The sequence below is a fragment of the Haliotis rubra genome, unplaced genomic scaffold, assembly GCF_003918875.1.
Source record: "Haliotis rubra isolate DU_JTF1 unplaced genomic scaffold, ASM391887v1 Scf214, whole genome shotgun sequence".
NCBI classification, from domain to species: domain Eukaryota; kingdom Metazoa; phylum Mollusca; class Gastropoda; order Lepetellida; family Haliotidae; genus Haliotis; species Haliotis rubra.
The window spans coordinates 1,334,056-1,359,362 of record NW_025766159.1 but is presented as its reverse complement, the minus strand read 5'-3'; the positions used below and the strand labels follow the sequence as shown (position 1 = coordinate 1,359,362).

Here is a 25,307-nt window from a genome sequence, read left to right as displayed (position 1 = left end):
TCTTTAAGTGGCAATTCAGCAGATGTGGCATCGATGAAAACAGGGCCGAAGTGTAGTTCAATGAAAAGTAGAATCCATTTGTGTCTGTCTTTATTACGTGTAACGTTTACTTGCATCCATTATCGATTCGTGTCAACAGTAAAGAAGATACTTCTGACAAGACACTTCTTCTGAAAATAGTATAATATGAGCACGGTTATTAAATACATTAAGCTTGACGTGTTGAACATTTGCAGAAAGGCAGATCCGTAGTAAAGGAACCATATATATGTATAGTAAGGGTTCAGTTAACAAACACGGATTTGTCACACAAAGACATGAAGCTTTATTGCAAGCATATATTTATAACTGTTACAGAACAGCTCCACTGTTCGGTACAATGACAATATAAGAGTTATCGCCCTTCTGTCCTGTCTGGTTGGTTACCTGTCCACCAGATGGTGCTGTAACTGCGTTCTAGCAGTGACGGGCGCGACCACAACCGGATGATTAGAAAGCTTACTTTGTTTGTCCTGTTTGTTTTGTGACGTTCATCAGTTCTGAAGGATTACGATTACCTGGTTGAGGTAAGTGTGTCCTCGCTCATTACACAGTAGTGTTGATTACCTTGTTTGTTTGTCTTATCTTAATTGTTTCACGTCCAGTTTCTTACCTGAAGGAAATCGAGGTCAACTTATAACTTGCTGTGTGTAACTGGTTCCGGGGAGAGGGGGAGGGGGTATACTTACTTGAAAACTCCTTTCAGTTGAATTTATTTATCGCCTAAAGTATGATCACCTGTTTCTTAGAATATTTTACGAAAGTCTACACATTATGTATAAACAATGGGTATTTTGTTACGCGTTTCGTTTGTTATGTGACCGTCGTAATATGTGTGTGGTTATTTATATGTCTCGCTTGGGATTACAGCCTGACAAACAGTAGCACCGCGACAAGCACCTGCAGGTGAGATACCCAGGTGTGAACAGCGTCCAGGGGAAGTAGAGTCGGAGCAGAATAGGCACAGCCACTTGTGACTAGCTGCGCTCACTCATGTGAAACCGACCAGCCAGGGGTCACATTCTTGCCGAGGTCACGTCTACCTGTGAACAGTGATGGCTGACAAGCAGAAACTGTGGCTGTGGATTTTACCTGCTGTCCTGCTGATAGCAACCAGGGGGCAGTCTGTTTCCTGGACGCAGTCAGGTAAGGCTTTACGACGGATGTGCTTATCTCACTTGATACAGAGTTGTAACACAGTTCGCCATGTATCCTGTAACCAAAACCTAACACCACATATCATGAAGCAGTTGACCATACCCAGGAAATCTGTGGATCACCAGGAGAAACAAAGACAAAGTAACTCCGCGACTATGTCAGTTGTTTTTGATGTAGGGTTAAGAGTGCTGACAGTAAGAGTTAAACAAACTTTATATATGCAAATCATTGCCGAATATACTGTGAGATATGGTAATCATGGTTTTATGGAAATGTATATTCTAAAAATGACCTATGCAGTGTGAACATGCTCATGGAAACGACCACAGAATGTGTTCATCAACCCTACTATTGGACTTATTTATACAACAGACATTTAGTTTTGTATTTGTTTCAGTGTGCACTTTCCATAGTTTTCATACATGTTGTATTTACTTTTAGTTTAATGTTTGACCCCAGAATATGCCTGTGACCCTGGTCAGTGGTAAGGGCCAGAACAGGTATATGAATGGTATGGTGCTGCTGCTGCTGCTGTCACAGTAGTGAGACTTGCAGCATGGGAACACATACTCTAGTCACACCTACACAACCAGAAGTGATGCTGGGTATTTATCAGCTTCGTCCAGATGGACAGACAGATATTCATCTCATCATCAAAACAAAGAAGAACATGCATGGACTGGAACCAACAAAGCTTATACATAAAAATAACAACACAGCACCACTCACACCAAGTTGTGAGAGACCATACAAAAATACATGATATGTGCAAATACGAATGATTAACTGTACAAGAAATGCTTTCTGCATTGTCAAATTTAAAAGCAGGTCTTTGGCAATTACGTTACATCATGTTTAAACAAGAGTTGCTAATGTCATTTATGGTATTTAAATGTATACATACCATAGGTATGATTATACCATGTGTTGTCCAAATAACATTCCACCAGTCATCAGCATAGGGCAGTAACAGACAAGCCTTCAACTGTACAACTGAGGATTATCTTCGTTGGTGTTTTATTGGATCATGGGCTCACAGTAATACAGATACTTCATTGTCAAGCTGAAAGCGGTATACTGAAACCTCGGAAACATTACTTCACTTACCCTATCAACGACCTAGGTTGGTACAAATGGCAACGTTAATGTGGAACAGTTTATGACTAAATTGCCATAAATATAACCCCATGGACAGGTTGTATTTCTGTTGTCTATGACTAAGTCGGTCAACAGAGATAACAAACAAATGTTCACATGGCGAACAGATGACGAATGATCCCTCCAAGAGGGGTAAAAGCTGTAGGTTGAGTAGGTTCGAAGCCGGAATATCTTCCTATCAGTATCAGTATGCTCAAAGGGAGCCAGTGTCTGCCCTCACTACCTTTGCCCTACCCATGGATATTTCACAAGAAATGCGCTGCACTAGCCTTCAAACAGACACGGATTTCGGCCAACTGTTTCACCATGTGTTAACTATTGTAGCCTAGCTGCCTCTATTCACGTTAAAAGGAAACATTGAACATGGCGCAGTCAACCTGTCCTCCTTAAATCGCATTTTTTCACCGAAAGGCATAACATGTACGCATAAATGATTGTTAGAAAGACTTGGATACAACCCTCGAAAACCGGTTTTATGTGCAGGCTTACGGTACACACTACCAGTCATCCAAGGGATTAAATAGCGTAGTCACAATGAGTAAACCCCATGCGTGTTGTTGGTTGACTGTTGCTCCATTATCGCAATGTCTTTGCTTTACAAGAGCTAAACAGATTGTCAAGGTCGGTATTCAGGCCTCTTAGAGAGCCTGAACACGGGGAGGGCGCACCCCCGGGTAGGGGCAGTTACTGCTAATTACCACACCTCGGTGTTCATTAGAGGACATTCAGAAGGACCGAGGCTGTTACCGCCTGGGGTAGATAAGACTGGCTTTAATCTCCTTTAATGATTTATACCATGTCATGACCCAGAGTTTACCTTTGACTCTATTCTTGTTCCACATTCCTGTACAAGTGTCTAATTGATGGCAGTGTCTACATGCGACGTGTGAATATAATATGATATAGCTACTTCCTGCTTATCCGACCCCACGTAGCGATGAGACACGGAGTTCTCACATAACAACATTGTTGGTCCCCAGCTTAAAATGGGGGGTTCTATTTTCACAATATTATGGCCTGTTTTAAATGATATACACATATCTTGTTTATAGTTTGATAGCATGCGATGTTAATAGTATCGTCATATAGCAACGCCTGACTCACTGTATTGTCAAATATCCGCGTCTGGAAATTCTCACTAACCACCTTCAGAGGTTACCATGAACCAGTATGGCAATTTACTAATCGCTGTCGGAATGTGTTACAGCACTAAAAGAAGGAAATGTTCTTTAGCGAAGTGAAGAAATGGAGACTGTCAACAATGCAGGAGACTTGTATCTATGAAGGTCAATGATGATGAAGTCTGTCATTGAATCCATCAACCTTGTGCAACAGAGCTACAAAAATACTTTTAGATGACACCAAGACAGCCGGATGTGATTACAGAATGGACGGGAGCCCAATGATACGGCTCACCTGCACTCGACTATACCAAATATAGCAATCCTCTATATCCCGATATTCAGTAGCCCGTGTCTGCCGTGTGCAGATTTCGTGGCACCAGTGAGACAATTATACTGATTTTATTGATAGCTTTTAGCCTTGTGCATCCTTGAGTATCGGACGCTTGGAGCTTTGCTCATGCTGTCATTCACTGGTCGGCTAGAATAAGCCAGGTCATTGGTAAGCTGAAACGACTCCCTTCGCCAGCCACATGGTATCGGAGACCCCCAAACTGCTATATTTGATTCAGTACACGTACGTGTACACCAGCCAGTAGAGGAGGAGATGTGTCATTAGGGATATTTGAGTACTGTGAACAGGCTTAGTAACCACGGAAATACTGGACACGGTAAACACGCAATGCCCTTATATACACTGCATCGTCTTTACATTTCATAATGACATAACGAGGATACAGCTGGTTTCGTAAATTACTATAATATAACCTTCATTGAAACTCGTCAACAGAAAGAAATTTCCACAAAGAAATGTGAGATATTTTCTGTGGGTTGGGATTAGTCTGACCTCGGCCTGTGGTTGAACCCTGAATACCCGATGAAGCAGCCACTAAAGGCGGACCTACCAACCACAAACCACGGAACACAGGTTCTGGGAATGTTTGTGGCTTATAGACGACCCACCATGAATAACAGTTATTCGGCTGCATCTGACAGGTTATTTAATTCCTGTGTCGATGTCATTCACGTGAGATATTGCAAATAGTTCCTTACGTACCCCCACCTATTTTTGTGATGAGCAAACACTATAGTTTAGTCTTTAGTTTATAGTTAAAAATTAGGGGTACGTAAGGAACTCTAACCGTTTGACACTACTTTGGCCAAAAAATATGGGAAGTGCTGAAATGATCACAGCGCAGGTGTAATGAGGGATACATATCTGTGATTGAATTTAGGGTATGTACATCAGTATCTGGTGTGTCCACCATGGTGTTCCTACATGCACGGCACCTTGATGGCATACTATGTGGTTGCCCTCTGTATTTATTGCCCGTCATTCGACCTGAAGACCTACCTCAAGCCGGGTCACGTTGGCGTCTAGCGGGTCTCTGGTGCACCACTGCCTGCCCAAGAACGTGTAACCGACGCTCTTTAGTGGACATATTACGGGGCTAGGTTGTTTGCTTGCTTGGCTGGTTGGTTGGCTGGTTGTTGTTTAACGCCGCACTCAGCAGTATTCAAGCTATATTGCGGCGGTCTGTAAATAATCGAGTGTGGACCCGACAATTCAGTGATCAACAGCATGAGCATCGATCTACGCAAATGGGATACGATGACATGTCAACCAAGTCTGAGAGCCTGACCACCCGATCCCGTTCGTCTCCTCTTATGACAAGCATGGGTTACTGAAGAATTCAAATCCGTATCTTCACGGGGTTAAGCGGGACAGTCCAGTGACCGTATGCCTTCTCGTCGGCAATAATCACTGACGACCTGGTCACGGTCCCTTTGTCTCCACGGTGCCGTGTACCCCGAGCTGGTTATACTGGTCCCTTTGTCTCCACTGTGTCATGTACCCCGAGCTGGTTATACTTGTCCCTTTGTCTCCACTGTGTCATGTACCCCGAGCTGGTTATACTGGTCCCTTTGTCTCCACTGTGTCATGTACCGCGAGCTGGTTATACTGGTCTCATTGTCTCCAATGTGTCATGTACCCCGAGCTGGTTATACTGGTCCCTTTGTCTCCACTGTGTCATGTACCCCGAGCTGGTAATACTGGTCCCTTTGTCTCCACTGTGTCATGTACCCCGAGCTGGTTATACTGGTCTCATTGTCTCCACTGTGTCATGTACCGCGAGCTGGCCATACTGGTCCCTTTGTCTCCACTGTGTCGTGTACCTCGACCTGGCCATACTGGTCCCTTTGTCTCCACTGTGTCATGTACCCCGAGCTGGCTATACTGGTCCCTTTGTCTCCACTGTGTCGTGTACCCCGAGCTGGCTATACTGGCCCCTTTGTCTCCACTGTGTCATGTACCGCGAGCTGGTTATACTGGTCTCATTGTCTCCACTCTGTCGTGTACCCCGAGCTGGTTATACTGGTCCCTTTGTCTCCACTGTGTCGTGCACCCCGAGCTGGCCATACTGGTCCCTTTGTCTCCACTGTGTCGTGTACCCCGAGCTGGCCACACTGGTCCCTATGTTTCCACTGTGTCGTGTACCCCGAGCTGGCCATACTGGTCCCTTGTGTTCCACTGTGTCTCCACTGTGTCGTGTACCCCGAGCTGGCCATACTGGTCCCATTGTCTCCACTGTGTCGTGTACCCATTGTTTCCACCTGTCATGTACCCCGAGCCATACTGGTCCCTTTGTCTCCACTGTGTCATGTACCGTGGGCTGGTTATACTGGTCCCTTTGTCTCCACTGTCTCGTGTACCCCGAGCTGGCCATACTGGTCCCTTTGTCTCCACTGTGCCGTGTACCCCGAGCTGGCCATACTGGTCCCTTTGTCTCCACTGTGTCGTGGACCTCGACCTGGCCACACTGGCCGCTTTGTCTCCACTGTGTCATGTACCCCGAGCTGGCTCTACTGGTCGCTTTGTCTCCACTGTGTCGTGTACCTCGACCTGGCCATACTGGTCTCATTGTCTCCACTGTGTCATGTACCGCGAGCTGGTTATACTGGTCCCTTTGTCTCCACTGTGTCATGTACCCCGAGCTGGCCATACTGGTCCCTTTGTCTCCACTGTGTCGTGTACCCCGACCTGGCCATACTGGTCCCATTGTCTCCACTGTGTCATGTACCCCGAGCTGGTTATACTGGTCCCTTTGTCTCCACTGTGTCATGTACCCCGAGCTGGTTATACTGGTCCCTTTGTCTCCACTGTGTCATGTACCCCGAGCTGGTTATACTGGTCCCTTTGTCTCCACTGTGTCATGTACCCCGAGCTGGTCCCATTGTCTCCACTGTGTCATGTACCGCGAGCTGGTTATACTGGTCCCATTGTCTCCACTGTGTCATGTACCACGAGCTGGTTATACTGGTCCTGGTCCCACTTTGTCTCCACTGTGTCCCTTTGTCTCCACTGTGTCGTCCTCGACCTGGCCATACTGGTCCCTTTGTCTCCACTGTGTCATGTACCGCGAGCTGGCCATACTGGTCCCTTTGTCTCCACTGTGTCGTGTACCTCGACCTGGCCATACTGGTCCCTTTGTCTCCACTGTGTCATGTACCCCGAGCTGGCTATACTGGTCCCTTTGTCTCCACTGTGTCATGTACCCCGAGCTGGCTATACTGGTCCCTTTGTCTCCACTGTGTCATGTACCCGGAGCTGGCTATACTGGTCCCTTTGTCTCCACTGTGTCATGTACCGCGAGCTGGTTATACTGGTCTCAGTGTCTCCACTGTGTCGTGTACCCCGAGCTGGTTATACTGGTCCCTTTGTCTCCACTGTGTCGTGCACCCCGAGCTGGCCATACTGGTCCCTTTGTCTCCACTGTGTCGTGTACCCCGAGCTGGTTATACTGGTCCCTTTGTCTCCACTGTGTCATGAACCCCGAGCTGGCTATACTGGTCCCTTTGTCTCCACTCTGTCATGTACCCCGAGCTGGCCACACTGGTCCCTTTGTCTCCACTGTGTCGTGCACCCCGAGCTGGCCATACTGGTCCCTTTGTCTCCACTGTGTCGTGTACCCCGAGCTGGCCACACTGGTCCCTTTGTTTCCACTGTGTCGTGTACCCCGAGCTGGCTATACTGGTCCCTTTGTCTCCACTGTGTCGTGTACCCCGACCTGGCCACACTGGTCCCTTTGTCTCCACTGTGTCATGTACCCCGAGCTGGCCATACTGGTCCCTTTGTCTCCACTGTGTCATGTACCCCGGAGCTGGCCATACTGGTCCCATTGTCTCCACTGTGTCGTGTACCCCGAGCTGGCCATACTGGTCCCTTTGTCTCCACTGTGTCATGTACCGCGGGCTGGCCATACTGGTCCCTTTGTCTCCACTGTGTCGTGTACCCCGAGCTGGCCATACTGGTCCCTTTGTCTCCACTGTGTCATGTACCCCGAGCTGGCCATACTGGTCCCTTTGTCTCCACTGTGTCGTGTACCTCGACCTGGCCATACTGGTCTCTTTGTCTCCACTGTGTCATGTACCTCGAGCTGGCTCTACTGGTCGCTTTGTCTCCACTGTGTCGTGTACCTCGACCTGGCCATACTGGTCTCATTGTCTCCACTGTGTCATGTACCCCGAGCTGGCCATACTGGTCCCTTTGTCTCCACTGTGTCATGTACCCCGAGCTGGCCATACTGGTCCCTTTGTCTCCACTGTGTCGAGTACCCTGAGCTGGCCATACTGGTCTCATTGTCTCCACTGTGTCATGTACCGCGAGCTGGCCATACTGGTCTCATTGTCTCCACTGTGTCATGTACCCCTGAGCTGGCCATACTGGTCCTTTGTCTCCACTGTGTCATGTACCCCGAGCTGGCCATACTGGTCTCATTGTCTCCACTGTGTCATGTACCCCGAGCTGGCCATACTGGTCTCATTGTCTCCACTGTGTCGATGTACCCTGAGCTGGCCATACTGGTCTCATTGTCTCCACTGTGTCATGTACCGCGAGCTAGCCATACTGGTCTCATTGTCTCCACTGTGCCGAGTACCCGGAGCTGGCCATACTGGTCTCTTTGTCTCCACTGTGTCATGTACCCCGAGCTGGCCATACTGGTCCCATTGTCTCCACTGTGTCATGTACCCCGAGCTAGCCATACTGGTCCCATTGTCTCCACTGTGTCATGTACCCCGAGCTGGCCATACTGGTCCCATTGTCTCCACTGTGTCGTGTACCCCGAGCTGGCTATATTGGTCCCTTTGTCTCCACTGTGTCATGTACCCCGAGCTGGCTATACTGGTCCCATTGTCTCCACTGTGTCGTGTACCCCGAGCTGGCCATACTGGTCTTGTCTCCACTGGTCTCTTTGCCTCCACTGTGTCATGTACCGCGAGCTGGCCATACTGGTCCCTTTGTCTCCACTGTGTCGTGTACCCCGAGCTGGCCATACTGGTCCCATTGTCTCCACTGTGTCGAGTACCCTGAGCTGGCCACTGTGTCTCCACTGTACCCGCGAGCTGGCCATACTGGTCTCATTGTCTCCACTGTGTCGTGTACCGAGCTGGCCATACTGGTCTCATTGTCCCTGTGTCATGTACCGCGAGCTAGCCACACTGGTCTGTCCCCACTGCCATACTGGTCTCATTGTCTCCACTGTGTCATGTACCCCGAGCTGGCCATACTGGTCCCATTGTCTCCACTGTGTCATGTACCCCGAGCTGGCCATACTGGTCCCTTTGTCTCCACTGTGTCGTGTACCCCGAGCTGGCTATATTGGTCCCTTTGTCTCCACTGTGTCTGTACCCCGAGCTGGCCATCCCATTGTACCCCGAGCTGGCCATACTGGTCCCATTGTCTCCACTGTGTCGAGTGTACCCTGAGCTGGCCATACTGGTCTCTTTGCCTCCACTGTGTCATGTACCCCGAACTGGCCATACTGGTCCCTTTGTTTCCACTGTGTCATGTACCCCGAGCTGGCCATACTGGTCTCTTTGCCTCCACTGTGTCATGTACCCCGAGCTGGCTATACTGGTCCTTTTGTCTCCACTGTGTCATGTACCCCGAGCTGGCCATACTGGTCTCTTTGCCTCCACTGTGTCATGTACCCCGAACTGGCCATACTGGTCCCTTTGTTTTCACTGTGTCATGTACCCCGAGCTGGCCATACTGGTCCCTTTGTCTCCACTGTGTCGTGTACCCCGAGCTGGCTATTCTGGCCCCTTCGCCTCCACTGCACAAACCAACACGGCGTGTAGACCTATATAGCTGATAACACGGGGAAGTAGGACACGTGAGTCATTCTCACCTGACCCATGCCGTGTTATCTCGCAAGAACGTATATGAAAACACTTTAAATTCACTTCATGTTTCCGTTCTTTGGGCCCCTTCTCCCGTGTTTCTCCTCTGTCCTTAAGTTCAAATATCTCTTCGTCTGTAACTTAAATTACAATTTATTACCAGAAGCGTTGTCTATTACACTGGGACAGACGCGAAGATACAAAGACTGCCTGCCTTGACTTAGGTGCTCCATGCACAAAGCGGGCGAAGCACTACTCTCATAATAAGCCTTAGTTTGGCATTCGTATGGAATTTCCGAGTGTCGCTCACCCTGTGTTTGCGGTCCTTTGTGACTCAGATCAATGACAATAACAATTTTGTCGTTGCCAACCATGTGTTAATTGTGAATGGTGAACACGCCCATTATATAGCCATGACGAGGGGGAGGTAGAGATGATGAGTTCCACCAGTCTCAGTTAGCTGGCCCACCACATCCACGGAAAGGTGAACGAAAATTGGAATTGTTGAAGGAGGTTACATCAATGCAGGAGACACATGCCCACCTGATGTCCATGCAGGACACATAGGCACAGATGACACCAGTGAAGGAATCAAGGACTCAGGTCAAGCCAATGCGGGACACATGGGCTCAGGTCAAGCCAATGCAGGACACATAGGCACAGCTGATATCAATGCAACAATCACAATCAGAGAACAGAAGCGTATTACTGCACAGTAAACACCAACACTATCGAGGTAAACAAAATACATTCATATACGCAGAACCTGAAAAAAAGACGACCTGACGACACCGACCGAATCTCTTTCACGGTAGTTAGTGATTTTGTTATGGCACACAATTCTTGGAGTAGGTTGCACAGCAGGCTGTCTGCAGAACGGGCCAGTTCTGACAACGGAAGCCTCCTTGTTACCCCAGTGTCATGTTTTGGTTGCAGCTGACATGGAGAGCACAGATTGTGACAAGATAGGCCCATACATCCTGGACGACACTGACATCATGCAGGTGTATGCAACCCCCCCACAGGTGCCCGGGGGGACAGCAACGCGAGACAAATGCGTTATTGAGGTCCGAACAGACCCCAATCGCCGTCTTCGCATCTACGTAACGGACATCACCATCTTTGACTGCGGAACGTTCTTGCAAATCTTCGACAGCGGAACCCACATGACCAAACCCACTGTAAGTAGAGGAGGAGGAAATGTGAGGATTTAAATACAACTGCGCATGAAACAACGGAACGTCCAACGCTTTTAATATTATCTAGTGAAAAAAGAACGATCGCGTGTTTTCACAAAATATTTTTCTTTGCATACTCAACAACAAATCCAGCCTTTTGCAGGTGGGTAAAAGGTGCTTTCAAGTATCAGGGTATTACTGTCAAAAGCCGATCATCACATTTCCCAGTTATTTGTTGCATCAATATGATCACGTGACTAAGTAGCTGTTACCGTCCTCACGTCTCCACCCACCTCTACTTGTATATTTGTTTATATATTTAAATATTTGTTGCTATTTTGTGTTTCGGGTCAAGGTCATCGCCATTGTCTTGTGTGACGTCACTGAGTGGCGCAAAGCTCCGTGCACCATCTGCTTGGATAAATTGCAGTTTCTATTAACGTAGACTATTTAACAGAAAAAGGCTGCCAGGACGCTGTCAATGAAATGCTTTGCTGATTAACATGCTCCGTCGGTGCATGCGCAGTTGTTGGTGAAATGTGTACAGTTTTCATTCGATGCTTTTGCCTTTATTCCAGATGCCAGTGAGTCATGGAATAATACTCTAGAAATCACTTGTGGATATGTTTCCGTTTTATTGATAGCTTTTCATTTTCAACTAACATCTTTCCCTAATCTATATTTATACCTCAAGATATATATTTGAGAAAATGTCTATATTTTCCAATTATATTCTCGTCCTTTTAATCACTTCTTGTGTAGTCACCCATTTACAGAGCACACTGAACTTGTCTTGTTCAAACTGCCACAACAGGATGCATTCGTTGCCTCGCGGTATTGGATGTTCATTGTGACTACTAACTATATAGCACTGTTTTATTATATAATGAAAGTATATATTACATGTGTATTCCAATCTCCACGTGCACCTCACAATCCTATCGTTCTATTTCAGCGGACTCTTAAGTGTAAGTCAGCCCCTGACAAATTCGACTCCCGTGGAAATGTATTGAGGATACGACTTGTGAAACAGTCTCCATCATCTATCTACTTCCGCTACACCATCTTTTTGACAACTGACCAAGGTATTTCGTATTGAAATAAAACCCATTGTTTGTTAGCTATATAGTCTTTACCATATGGGAATGGAAATATCCCGTGTAGTTTCGGATGAGCATGAGCGCTTAGAATATTCGTTCACTCCTGACTCCATATCCTGACCTGTCAACCTGATATTCTGAGGAAATTCCACAGTGATGCTGAGGTTTATATTTTTGGTGAAACCCACACCCAAAAAAAACAACAAAATCGTGTAAACGTTGGCGTTCTAACGCTATTCATGTCTCAAGGAACAACCATGAAAAGCAAGATAACACGAATGGGCGGCCACGCCCCTTTCAGGTGAAGAGATATAGTAGGTGTCCCATATGTTCCCAGCAGATAACACATCCTGCCTGAACATCACTTAAACGTGGAGACAAGTATTGGATATTTCACTAAAGCGTACAAAGTGTTTCAAGTTTTGACGAATACGAAATACTTCCATTAGTTCAGGGTTTAACGTGCATTTTTTAATGTGACATGAAGAGTGTTTTCAACTGTGTTTAACATTCACGGGAAAGAGAGGGCTTTCTTTGAAGTGTTGGTATTTCTGTGAGCTTAAAATACAAATCCCCACCAGACACATCACGTCGTACTAAGCCTGTGCTGTCCGTCTGTGTAGTGTAGACAGACTTAGGCCACCTTGCAGTCATTTGCTGTGGAGAAGGCTGAAGCGGAACACCTGTACACCAGTAATGGACTATGAATATGACCCATGTATGTGTTTCATATGCGGAGATGGTGTTTCTCATGAATGATGACTTTCTGTTCCTTACTGCTCTTAAACCCTCCACTTTCTGATAGATTAAACCTGACACGACCCTCTGGAAATTCGTATAGACTGATGCAATTAAGTTGTCAAAACGTTCACAGCAAAAGGGCACCCGACGAAACCTAGAAATCTTTCAAACATTCAACTTTCTTTGTGTTATTTGTTTTATTAAGACCCAGAGTGTTGAAATATTGTTGTTGTGTCAGTCGATTTCAATGTTGTCTGACTATGTTTATTCTGTCCTAGGTCCTGACGTTGAATTCGAACGCACCATGTCGGACTTCAACAGTTCGCCGCTGTCAATTGGCGCCATTGTCGGTCTGAGTATTGCCGGCGGCCTGCTGCTGCTTGCAGTCATTGCCATCGCCATATACTGTGTTGTGAAGCAACGCAAGAAGAACCTGGAGGCCGAAGCCCAGAAGTACCCCCCAGAGAACAATGTCTACTCCACAGGTAAATATGCTGTTTCCTACTCGAGCACCAATACAACCTTTGGAAAACAGTGGATGAACTTTACATGAATACTTTATTTCCAGAAATGATTTGTGTCTGGTAACTGTTGAAGTTCTGGTTAAAACATAAATGATTTAGCCGCATGTACAGATTTAGCCGTATGTACAGTTATTTATTGTACAGTTATTTATTGCACAATTCCTTGTTTTGTATGCTTCAAAACAGAAACAGGTGTTCAATGGTCCGTGTAGTATGCTGTTATGGGTAGCATTAAATATTGTCCAGAATATAGAAGCATATTTCAGTATATAGAAGCATATTTTATTTGGACATTTAATGACCTGATGATGGTGGTTTGGTTTGACAAGGCGACCCCAGCGTGAGTGTGTGGAGCATGGTCATATATTCAGGGGATTAAAGCGAAGTCCAGATTCACACTGTGTATGTTTCGTGGGTTTCCTTGCTAAATCGTATCAACGTGTGTAGGATAATAGTACCACCTTATTTGTTCATAAATGTAGCACAATTTTGTAACTGAAGAAATATTATATATTGAAGCATGTTTGAGGTTTGGCCTTTCAAATGACAGAAATCTCAGAGAGTTGAGTTTGGGATATCTAGCACCACAATCAAGGTTTATTGATACCATTAAGATTAGATATTACTCTGAATGAAGAAGAAATCTATTCCTTGTGTACTCTGGCTGTGGCTGATGACTTTGAGAAAACCAGTAACTTCTTTACCAAATGTTCTGATACGAGATATAAATGTTCGTTACAATAACGTTATCTTATCATATCACATCGACAGGACCATTCAAACTTACCAAACATTTACAGCATAAAACATTCAGCGCACTAAACCGAGTACCGACATAATGCAAATTACAACGCAGTATGACAGTACTGAATACAGTGTAAGAATGTCGGGATTCTGTCACTTCCGTCTTTGACTGTTTCCTTCAACCCTCCCACACTTTCCACCGGACTGTAACCCCCAACGACTATTGCATGTGCTTCAACAACATTCCTAACATTCCTGCAACCCGATCTGTCGACTCGCTCTCTCGTTTGCGACTCAAGCAATACAATTTACAGTGAGGTTCATATCACATGCTTCACCCAGCGCTTTGCATCCAATGAACTTTTATCTCTCCAAATAAACCCGTGAAGATCAGAGATAGAATTTGTCTTCAGCAACCCATGCTTGCCGTAAAAGGTGACTAATGGGATCGGGTGGTCAGGCTCGCTGCCTTGGTAGACACGGGTCATCGTATCCCAATTGCGTAGATCGATGCTCATGCTGTTGACCCCTGGATTGTCTGGTCAAGACTCGATTATTTATAGACCGCCGCCATATAGCTTGAACATTGATGTAGCCTTAAATAACAAACCAACCAACTAACAAACAAACCTCTCCAGATACGCCTTTTTAATTAATTTCAATTTCTCTCACTGATGCTTTATCAGTACAATATTAGATTGTGAATTAGTATATTTCCTCGTACATATAAGTCTTAATAATGTACACATGATCGGATGACTTACGGGCCGTGCCGGGGACAGTAAGGAAGAAATGCGCCCACCCAACATTTCCGGTAAGTTATGATCTGTTTGGTGTCGAAAGAACCACGTTTAATAAATGTGTTCTTTTCATGTTCAGAATTGTTTGGTTAACTAAAAAAAACTGAACTAAACGTCCATTGTCAGCAAAATTGTATATGATTTAGTGTCAACACAGATTTTGACGATACACGTGGCAACACGCTTAAGTACTTCACGTGTGAATGCTGGTGTGTATTATACTATACTTCTCCTATAGCCCTTCAAGCCCGGCTGGTGCCCGTAACTGTCACCGTGACATGAAACCCCACAACGACATACAGCCTGCTAACCTGAAGCTTTTTGTGAACAGTGATAGACTACAAATATCGGAGAACAGACTGTGTTCGCTTGACAATAATGCAATTCTACCTTTTGCCTGCCTAGCGCTTTGTTGTCTGAGATTTGACGGTATTAACTTAGTTTCCACTGATTCCTATTCACTGTTTAACAGAGCAGGAAGTATTATCACTGTACTTGAAGTATTAACTTTGTCGTTGATACTTTGTTCTCATTGTCTTTTAGTTCCTTCTGATGACCGCCGACTTCGACGAGAGAGATACGAGATGTCACGCCCGAAACGAGATTACGTGTGACCACGTGTAGTCCACCATTGGACATGACGTCACCATCATTTGATCGGCTTTCATTCCTCATAACGTCAATCTTCAATAAATGAACCGATAGCATCACAATTTCGATCATGATTTACAGAAGCATATTTCGTGTGTTCAGCGATCAATAAAGATCAATTTTGATATTCGTTGTGTTTGAGGTTTTATGTATCTAATGGGCAAGGGTAACGTTTTGGGGAAAGTACACTGACTTCACCCGCTAAGTGAGAGAGCTAATGTCGGAAAGTTGTGGGGTGAAGTCAGGGTAGTGAAAGGTTCTTTTGTTTTCTTTTATAAACAAAAAGGAAGGGGTTAGTACTGCTGCAGATGCATCCATGGAAGGGGATGGGTCAGGGAAGCAGCGTGGAAGATAGGTCTGGGAAGCAGCGTGGAAGATGGGTCTGGGAAGCAGCGTGGAAGATGGGTCTGGGAAGCAGCGTGGAAGATGGGTCTGGGAAGCAGCGTGGAAGGCGATGGGTCTGGGAAGCAGCGTGGAAGGGGATGGGTCTGGGAAGATGGGTCTGGGAAACAGCGTGGAAGGGGATGGGTCTGGGAAGCAGCGTGGAAGGCGATGGGTCTGGGAAGCAGCGTGGAAGGGGTTGGGAAGCAGCGTGGAAGATGGGTCTGGGAAGCCAGCATGGAAGGGGATGGATCTGGGAAGCAGCATGGAAGGGGATAGGGTTGGGACGCAGCATGGAAAGGGATGGGTCTGGGAAGCAGCGTGGAAAGGGATGGGGTTGGGAAGCAGCGTGGAAGGGGATGGGTCTGGGAAGCAGCATGGAAGGGGAATGGGGTTGGGAAGCAGCGTGGAAGGGGATGAAGCAGTTTTGGAAAAGGAAATAGTTAGAAATGCAACAAAAGCATTATGAATTTAGGCATGAGGTTAGGAAACGATTATTTTGAAACTATTGTTTCCGTGTCATTTACATTGAGCCATGATACAGATGGTATGTCAGTGATAAGCCACACGGTAAACAACGTGCACTTTTACAAACTCCTTGAAATGGCTCTGTTGAAGAGTTCACTCCTTTACTTGTTCACAATCATCAAACCAAACTGATTACGATATTCTTTACGCATTGTTTGTTGTAGGTTCATCCAAAGTGATGTACCAGTCTCGCAAAGACCACCACAAAGACAACAAGGGGCCGTATTCACGTAATTATGAGTCCAGTAGCACCGACAGTCATAACAGTAGTTTATCCTCCGGAGATGGACAGGTATTTGTGAACATGAACCCTGATCCGAAGGTAAAGGTCAGGGGTGGAGGTTACTCCAATAAAGCGTTTGTGCCATCTGAGGATGGTGGCCATGACAGAAGTCGTGACAGTACAGGAAGTGAGGACACTAGCGGAGGCTACGTCAATGGTTCTTTTGAAAGTAGTGATACTCCACAAAAAAGAAGATTTTCCAAGCATCAGGAAAACGGCAGTGCTGGAAGTTTGTCACGAAATGGAAGGCGCGGGAGTGCCAGAAGCAAGTCGAACAAAAGACGAAATAGTGCCAATGAGGACAAGAAAGGCGGATTAACGCGAGAAGGAAGTCGTCGAAGGTCAAGGTCGGGGAATGGATCAGGATCAGGTCATAGAGATTCTGGTCGTCAAAGATCACGGTCAAATGGAGAACATGGTGGAAGTCGAAGACGATCCAGGTCAAGATCACCTCATAGTCAGAGTTCAAGTGCGTCATTCGATAAAGAGGGACGCAATAGACATTACAATATCAGCGACATCTCACGGCGAACCCGAGAGAGCAGCAATTCTTCAACTAGTAGTCGAGACAGTGGGGATGAGCGTACAGTGTCTTATGATCCTAACCCTTCTTCACGAGGTCGCCGAAGTCGTCCAAGGACAAGGGAAGATGACCTTGGAAGTCAAGTGTGAGCTTCTCGATAATGAATGTGTAGCTTCACCATAACAGCTCACTGTTGTGTATCCGCAGAGCCTTGTCCAAATATAAAGATAGAACACCCCCATCCACCCGTGTTTCCATGTGGGTAATCCGAAGGTTCGTGACCCAAGAGACTAAGTCACTGGTGCTTCTTCAGTGCGGTCCCAGTCGCACCTCACCTATCTATCCACCTAACTTGCATCCATTCCAGAGTACGTACTCAGACATGGTGTGCCCAGACTCGAATATCTCCAACGTGAAGCACTTCGATATTGGCAAATGTGTTATCAAATGACCATATCAAATCGAGTATATGCCAGAGCGATATATATGATCGCCGTTCCACATGATGCCTTATATGTGCAATTTACGCACTAAAACACACCCACACGTACTCCGAGAGATATATATCTATCGTTGTACACACCAACTGAATGGGACTACACCCAGACACAAAGTAACGTAGTTGTGCTTACGACTTTCCTTCCCTTCCTACACCATTGTGATTATGGTGGATCTTCCTCGAAATTATCTTGAAGGATAGTGACGAAGAAAGAATCAACGAAAGCTGCTGAGGTGGATGTGTGTGTATGTGGCAATATAAGCATTAATTCTGACAGTGGCCTACTTTGATGTCATTTCGAGTTCACCGGACATGACAGGACAGCACTCCTCCCACCGTTCCCTTGCCACATAACTTGCATGTGTGTATGACGGCATACCTACTGACACATGCTGATTATTGTATTCTATGCCCGTATTTAGTCAGCTCTACTCAATAATGAAAAAGAAGATCTTTGACATTAATTAGCATTATTAACTCGCCTTCGACCATAACCAATTTATATTTTTACTTCATCGAAATGGCTCTACGGAATCAATTGATATTTTGTATGGATGTTTCTTCATATAAGGGGCTTTTTATTTGTGCAGTGTATCAATTTCATTCTTGCCTCAGGGCAGCCATTTTTCATATATGAGAAGAACAGATTCACAAATCAACTCAATAAGGACCTGAAGCCTTAAACGTAGTGGGTCATATGAACCCCATATATAGTTCCTAGTTCGAAGCATGTATTGACATTACCAAATCTTTCTCGGAAACTTTCAGATCGAGGAAGCTGTTTATGTCACTTTGTGATAACGTCATATTTAGTACAAATCATTGGCATTTTACGTGTTCGGCGCGGAGTTCAGTCTGCAAATGTGAAGACATTGTATATCATTAGACAACATTCTTGCAATGCACAAGTTAACTTCACACAATATTCTACATAAGTATGTTCGGAATTGCAGATTTCGGAACATTTTGGATATATAGATACTTGTTTCATGTTTACTAATGCTTTGGTCGTCAGTGTTAATCCAGAAAATATTTGAAAAGCAACAAGCGAGTCTTCATTAACATTCGAGCTATTCTCTACTCATCAAGGGGTGCTGAAGTTCTTCAGCACCATTTTGTTTTCAACAATATAATTTTGGTAAGAATTAGTTTCAAACTAAATTAGGTGATGAGCTATATGCACAGTTTGTATGATTGTGTGTATGAATGTTCCCGGAAATGCCCTTCGTTTCATTACATGTGATTCGCAGTTGGCTTTGGGGACTTGAGCGTAATCTAGATTAAGGACTTTCTACACACTTGGGCCATCTCTGGTCCAGATACGGGCTCTTGTTATAACCACATTGAGTGATTATTGTCCATGGGAAGCTGTACCGACTGCAGCAGCATGTACACACATGATGTGTTAAAACACATCGACCTTAGTGTCACATACAAATGACGGATAAAGCTGTGAGCATGGATAGCATTAATCAAACCTCAGAAGGCTTTAACTGTACAGTGTTGTTGTGTTATAGATGCATGTCATTGACAGCTTCAAGTGCTTCACTACATATTCCTTGTGTTATATCGCTTCCTACGTTTATGGAAATTTTTATTTCTACGTTGTCAACACTCTCTTAGTCAGAACCAAACTGAATTCCTTCAAGATACATTTTAGTGATATTCAAACTCTTAGAAAATATATTAATAACTTGTTGATTGTTTGTTATATATTTTCCATCTGGAAGGCAAACAAACGACCAGTCGTTTCTCGGCCTTGATGAGTTGTTTTGAAACTTATTTTAGTCCTTTTTCTAGATTGTGTAACTTGAAACCTTGTTACTTTAAACGTCCTTGTTATTGTATTTATTATTTTCAGTTACATTTTCATGATTGATGATGTGGACACTACCAATATGACATTCTGTTTAAAACTGGTTCCTGTGAGCCTCTTTAGAATGGTTTATGTATGTATGTATTGTTTATGTATGTTTTACCTGTTTCCATGGGTAGAATAAAAAACTTTATGGATAATCATACCATCAAGATATGATATGCCCTACCCTATTCAGAAATGCCAAATACAGAATGGTATTTCCTCAGTGGCTGTCTTGTTACCCTCTGTGACGACGATGTGTGTATGTCAGAGAGCACAACAAATTTCCAAATCTACCACATCTATACATAAGGTACAATAAGCAAGCTGCAAAACAGTCATTCATGACATGGGTCATTGAATACCTATTCTATACGTATCCTTAGTTCACATGTAAATTGTGTAAATGAATCAACATAATCCTTAATAAACGTTTATTATGATCTGTTTGATTGACATTTAGAAGTTGGTGACTAATAAGAATGTAAGATTGTTTATGGATAACAACTTCTTTTATTATATATGATGCGACGTTTCGGTATGGATTCTTATACCGTTGTCAAGCAAGAGTGAAGTACTAAAGCACAGAACAGACTTATATACATGAACAGGGATTAAGTAATAACATGTAGTGCTCTAATCAGTTGTTTTTATCAGTTCATTGTATTATCGAAAAACCACCAGGACTTCACCAAAAGAAAACTTGCAGAGGCAGTTTAAATCCGGAGACACAAGCCCTCAATCAACAGAGACCAGGGATATCTCCTCCCTTCTGCATACAATGAACTGATAAAAACAACAGATTAGAGCACTCCAGCTATCATTGCTAATTAATCTCATCAGCCATGTATATTTTGTTTCTGCCTCTAGGACCATTGGCTTCCTCCTATTGTCACTACATTATTACCACCGTGCCTTGTTGTTGTTGTTAATCCCCCTCATTCATTCCTACATGTTATTACTTAATCCCTGTTCATGTATATAAGTCTGTTCTGTGCTGTAGTACTTCACTCTTGCTTGACAACGGTATAAGAATCCAAACCGAAACGTCGCATCATATATAATATAAGAAGTTGTTATCCATAAACAATCTTACTTTCTAAACGTTTATTATGTTTGACAAACAAACAAACATCGTTAGACAATAAGGTAGAACATGCTTTGTCTGGGTCACACCGTTTCTTGTTACAAGGTTGAATGGGCGTTGGGAGATGAGTGGAATATTGTACTTAGTAACAAGGACATTGAATTTAATTTTCCACTTTCAATATTTGTACGTGGTGTTATACAATGTTCCGAATCAAGAATAAACTGTACATACATGTAATTTCTAATTCATGTTATTGTTGTTTATTTAATTTGAAATGCTTGTGTCATGAACTTATGAGGTCAGTTGTGAGATACGACTAGGGTGACAGGGTTACATCTCACACGTTGAAAATGGTGGCATTCTGTCATTCGGTTATCATTTCTGTGACTATTATTTTCGTTCATGTTCCACGATGATATTGTATCTTTCTGTATTTGGAACCGGTCAAGATCCAAATTTGTTTAGCAGCTCGCTAACACATTCTTGTCACCGCTGCCTGAGTTCTGCACTACGAAAGCCTAATGCTGCCTCTTTTGTTGCATAAAGTATTCCTTTAAGCGAAAGCACTGGTTTCGATTATTTTCTCATAGCTTCAGCTATTTTCTCGTTGGTTCGAATTGTTTCTCGTTGCTTCAAGTTTCTTTCAAAAACTCGAAATTCTAAGCATTTATTCGTTGCTTCAAGTGTCTGTCAAAAACTCGAACTTTCGAGTATTTATTCGTTCAATCAACAATTTTCTCGTTGCTTCGATTAATTTCTTGTTCCTTAAGGTTTCAAGTTTCTGTCAAAATCTTGAAATTTCGAGTATTTACTCGGGACTTCGAGTATTTTCTGGTTACTGCAAGTTTATTTAAAAAGGTTGAAGCAACGAGAATTAATCGAAGCAACGAGAAAATACGTTAGAGCATCGTCCAAATAATCGAAACAACCAGAGAGACACATATATTATGCTACGAAATTGGCAGCATTGGGCTTTCGTACTGCACTGACAATAAGAGCATATAAAGATGGGTTTCTAACAATCTATACACGAACCAGTTAAACAGGTACAATACCTTCACAGGCAGTCAATATCATGTGGTCTTTACATAACCCATCGGAGCAGGTACAATAACTACACAGGCAGCCAGTACCCTATTACCCTGTGGTCTATACATAACCCATCGGAGCAGGTACAATAACTACACAGGCAGCCAGTACCCTATTACCCTGTGGTCTATACATAACCCATCGGAGCAGGTACAATAACTACACAGGCAGCCAGTACCCTATTACCCTGTGGTCTATACATAACCCATCGGAGCAGGTACAATAACTACACAGGCAGCCAGTACCCTATTACCCTGTGGTCTATACATAACCCATCGGAGCAGGTACAATAACTACACAGGCAGCCAGTACCCTATTACCCTGTGGTCTATACATAACCCATCGGAGCAGGTACAGGTACAATAACTACACAGGCAGCCAGTACAGCCTATTTACCCTGTGGTCTATACATAACCCATCGGAGCAGGTACAATAACTACATTACCCTGTGGCATACATAACCCATCGGAGCCAGTAACTACCCTATTACCCTGTGGTCTATACATAACCCATCGGAGCAGGTACAATAACTACACAGGCAGCCAGTACCCTATTACCCTATTAACCCATGTGCAGTCAATATACCATAACCCATCGGTGCAGGTAACAATAACTACTACACGGGCAGCCAGTACCCTATTACCCTGTGGTCTATACATAACCCATCGGAGCAGGTACAATAACTACACAGGCAGCCAGTACCCTATTACCCTGTGGTCTATACATAACCCATCGGAGCAGGTACAATAACTACACAGGCAGCCAGTATTACCCTATTACCCTGTGGTCTATACATAACCCATCGGAGCAGGTACAATAACTACACAGGCAGCCAGTACCCTATTACCCTGTGGTCTATACATAACCCATCGGAGCAGGTACAATAACTACACAGGCAGCCAGTACCCTATTACCCTGTGGTCTATACATAACCCATCGGAGCAGGTACAATAACTACACACAGGCAGCCAGTACCCTATTACCCTGTGGTCTATACATAACCCATCGGAGCAGGTACAATAACTACACAGGCAGCCAGTATCCTGTGGTCTATCCATGAACCATCGGAGCAGGTACAATAACTACACAGGCAGCCAGTACCCTATTACCCTGTGGTCTATACATAACCCATCGGAGCAGGTACAATAACTACACAGGCAGCCAGTACCCTATTACCCTGTGGTCTATACATAACCCATCGGAGCAGGTACAATAACAGCCAGTACACAGGCAGCCAGTACCCTATTTACCCTGTGGTCTATACATAACCCATCGGAGCAGGTACAATAACTACACAGGCAGCCAGTACCCTATTACCCTGTGGTCTATACATAACCCATCGCAGCAGGTACAATAACTACACAGGCAGCCAGTACCCTATTACCCTGTGGTCTATACATAACTCATCGGAGCAGGTACAATAACTACACAGGCAGCCAGTACCCTATTACCCTGGCATACCAGTATCCCTATTACCCAGCCAGTGTGGTGGTCTATAATAACCCATCGGAGCAGGTACAATAACTACACAGGCAGCCAGTACCCTATTACCCTGTGGTCTATACATAACCCATCGGAGCAGGTACAATAACTACACAGGCAACCAGTACCCTATTACCCTGTGGTCTATACATAACCCATCGCAGCAGGTACAATAACTACACAGGCAGCCAGTACCCTATTACCCTGTGGTCTATACATAACCCATCGGAGCAGGTACAATAACTACACAGGCAGCCAGTACCCTATTACCCTGTGGTCTATACATAACCCATCGGAGCAGGTACAATAACTACACAGGCAGCCAGTATCCTGTGGTCTATCCATGAACTAGCTGAGCAGGTACAATGTTTTATCTTGACTTCTGTTGTCTTATTTTCCCATAGAATCACTAACAAGCCAAGTGTATATGCTACCTTTTCCCAAAACATATTGGATGCAGTTTGAAAGTTTCAATTTATTCACTCGTGCATCCTTTCATCTATGTGTCCATTCGTCCTTATATACATCTTCTATACATAATTATATGCTGTTAATTAACAATAGAGCTAGGTTTGGACTGACGAAACGAAGAAGGGGGAATTGAAAGCTAAATCGTTACAGAGGATGAATCAATTAGTCTTCAATTAACGCTTAGTCTCAGAAATATATATTTATTGAAACAATTAGCTCCAGTTAGACTGAAAAAGAGCCCCACTGAGGCGAGAAAGAAATATAGAGTTCAGTAAATGTGAGACAGACAACCAGAAAGCTGAATACATGATAGATAGATACAGATATATCATGATAGATAGATACAGATATACCATGTTATGTTTACACATAATCAAATCATAAATCTATCCAGTGTCACGTCGATTTCCTGTCTCCGTAATAATTGCACCTGGTCGCCATGATTATAATTTTAATTGATATTTGTTTAACACGGATTAGAAATAAAACATATAAGTTTATACTTGTAGATACATTCGTTCTGCTGTACACGTTAGTGGGACTGTATTGCCGGTATATCGCAATACGCTATACAAACGATATGTATTGCAATATATTTTCTGAAAACCGGTATATCGGGTAAAGAACATATATGAACTTTTTGTGATTATCTTTATGGTTTTTATCAAAATCTACACAGACTTTCATTCACAACAAAAGCTTTCCTTTGTTCTTCAATGATAATATGGCATACCGTAATATACTAGGTACATAAAGAAACTGTGCATACAAAAATTTAAAATCTAAATTTATCAAACCTGTGTAAACACATAAGGATTTAAACTCAGAGATTAGTGACATGTATCCAACATGCATGCACGTGCCACGTTCCGTGACGTCAGTGGGTTCGTCCTTGAGACGTGCAATACGTTGTTGCACGTGAAATAGAGCAAATGAATGCCAAACAATACTGTCACTTTGGAAAGCTCAACCCCTGACCTTGCGATCGTTCAAAAAATTAAACGGCTATTGAAACGCATAGCATGCCAAGGCTCACGTCTGCACAACGTCATGAGGCCATTGGGATGGTCCGTGGGGGAATGTCTCAACGACAAGTGGCTGTACACTGCCACCGGAACACCATTTCTGCACTGGTGAGACGCTACCAGAACACAAATGACGTCATCGATCGGCCACGTTCTGGACGTCCACGTGTAACAACGCCAAGACAGGACAGATGGATAAGGGTGACCCATCTTCGCCACAGGTTTCAGACTGCAGTGATGACTGCCCGAACCATCCCAGGACTTCGCCGTATCCACCCCAACACAGTTCGACAACGTTTACGTCATCATGGGATCAGACCACGACGTCCCGCCATACGGTCTATCCTGACACAACGTCATCGACAAGCTCGCCGAATGTGGTGCCGAAATCATGTCCGCAGACCCTTGTTTTGGTGGATAAATGTTGTTTTTACAGATGAGTCCAGGTTTACATTTCCCATAATGATGGACGTCAACGTGCCTATAGACGCGTGGGAGAACGTTATGCACAGGCCTGTGTCTTGGAGAGGAATCGCTTTGGTGGTGGTTCCGTGATGATTTGGGGTGGTATAACAGCACGCCAAAGAACCCCTATGGTGATTGTTCAGGGCAACTTAACTGGTGTGGGCTACAGGGATCAGATTCTTCGACCTGTGGCAATTCCTTTTCTGCAACGTC

General features: G+C 44.4%; 1 protein-coding gene across 2 annotated transcripts; it reads left to right on the top strand.

Annotated features, from left to right (window-relative positions):
* Window positions 1–434: 434 nt before the first annotated feature.
* On the top strand, window positions 435–20,027 carry LOC124276856 (hornerin-like). Of its 2 annotated transcripts, none has more exons than XM_046712513.1 (6): window positions 435–566; window positions 910–1,185; window positions 10,599–10,843; window positions 11,796–11,925; window positions 12,960–13,166; window positions 16,474–20,027. In XM_046712513.1, exons 2-6 carry the CDS (start codon window positions 1,095–1,097, stop codon window positions 17,262–17,264), a joined length of 1,464 nt encoding a protein of 487 aa, XP_046568469.1. In that variant the 5' UTR covers window positions 435–566; window positions 910–1,094; the 3' UTR covers window positions 17,265–20,027. The 2 variants fall into 2 exon arrangements, with proteins under 2 accessions (XP_046568469.1, XP_046568470.1); XM_046712514.1 differs by lacking the exon at window positions 16,474–20,027 and adding an exon at window positions 15,293–15,529.
* The last annotated feature ends 5,280 nt before the right edge of the window (window positions 20,028–25,307 follow it).

Coding starts and splice junctions, on each gene's coding strand:
- LOC124276856 (XM_046712513.1), top strand. CDS start 1,095: ATGGCTGACAAGCAGAAACTGTGGCTGTGGATTTTACCTGCTGTCCTG. Junction 1,186..10,598: donor TGTTTCCTGGACGCAGTCAG/GTAAGGCTTTAC, acceptor TTTTGGTTGCAG/CTGACATGGAGAGCACAGAT. Junction 11,926..12,959: donor CTTTTTGACAACTGACCAAG/GTATTTCGTATT, acceptor ATTCTGTCCTAG/GTCCTGACGTTGAATTCGAA.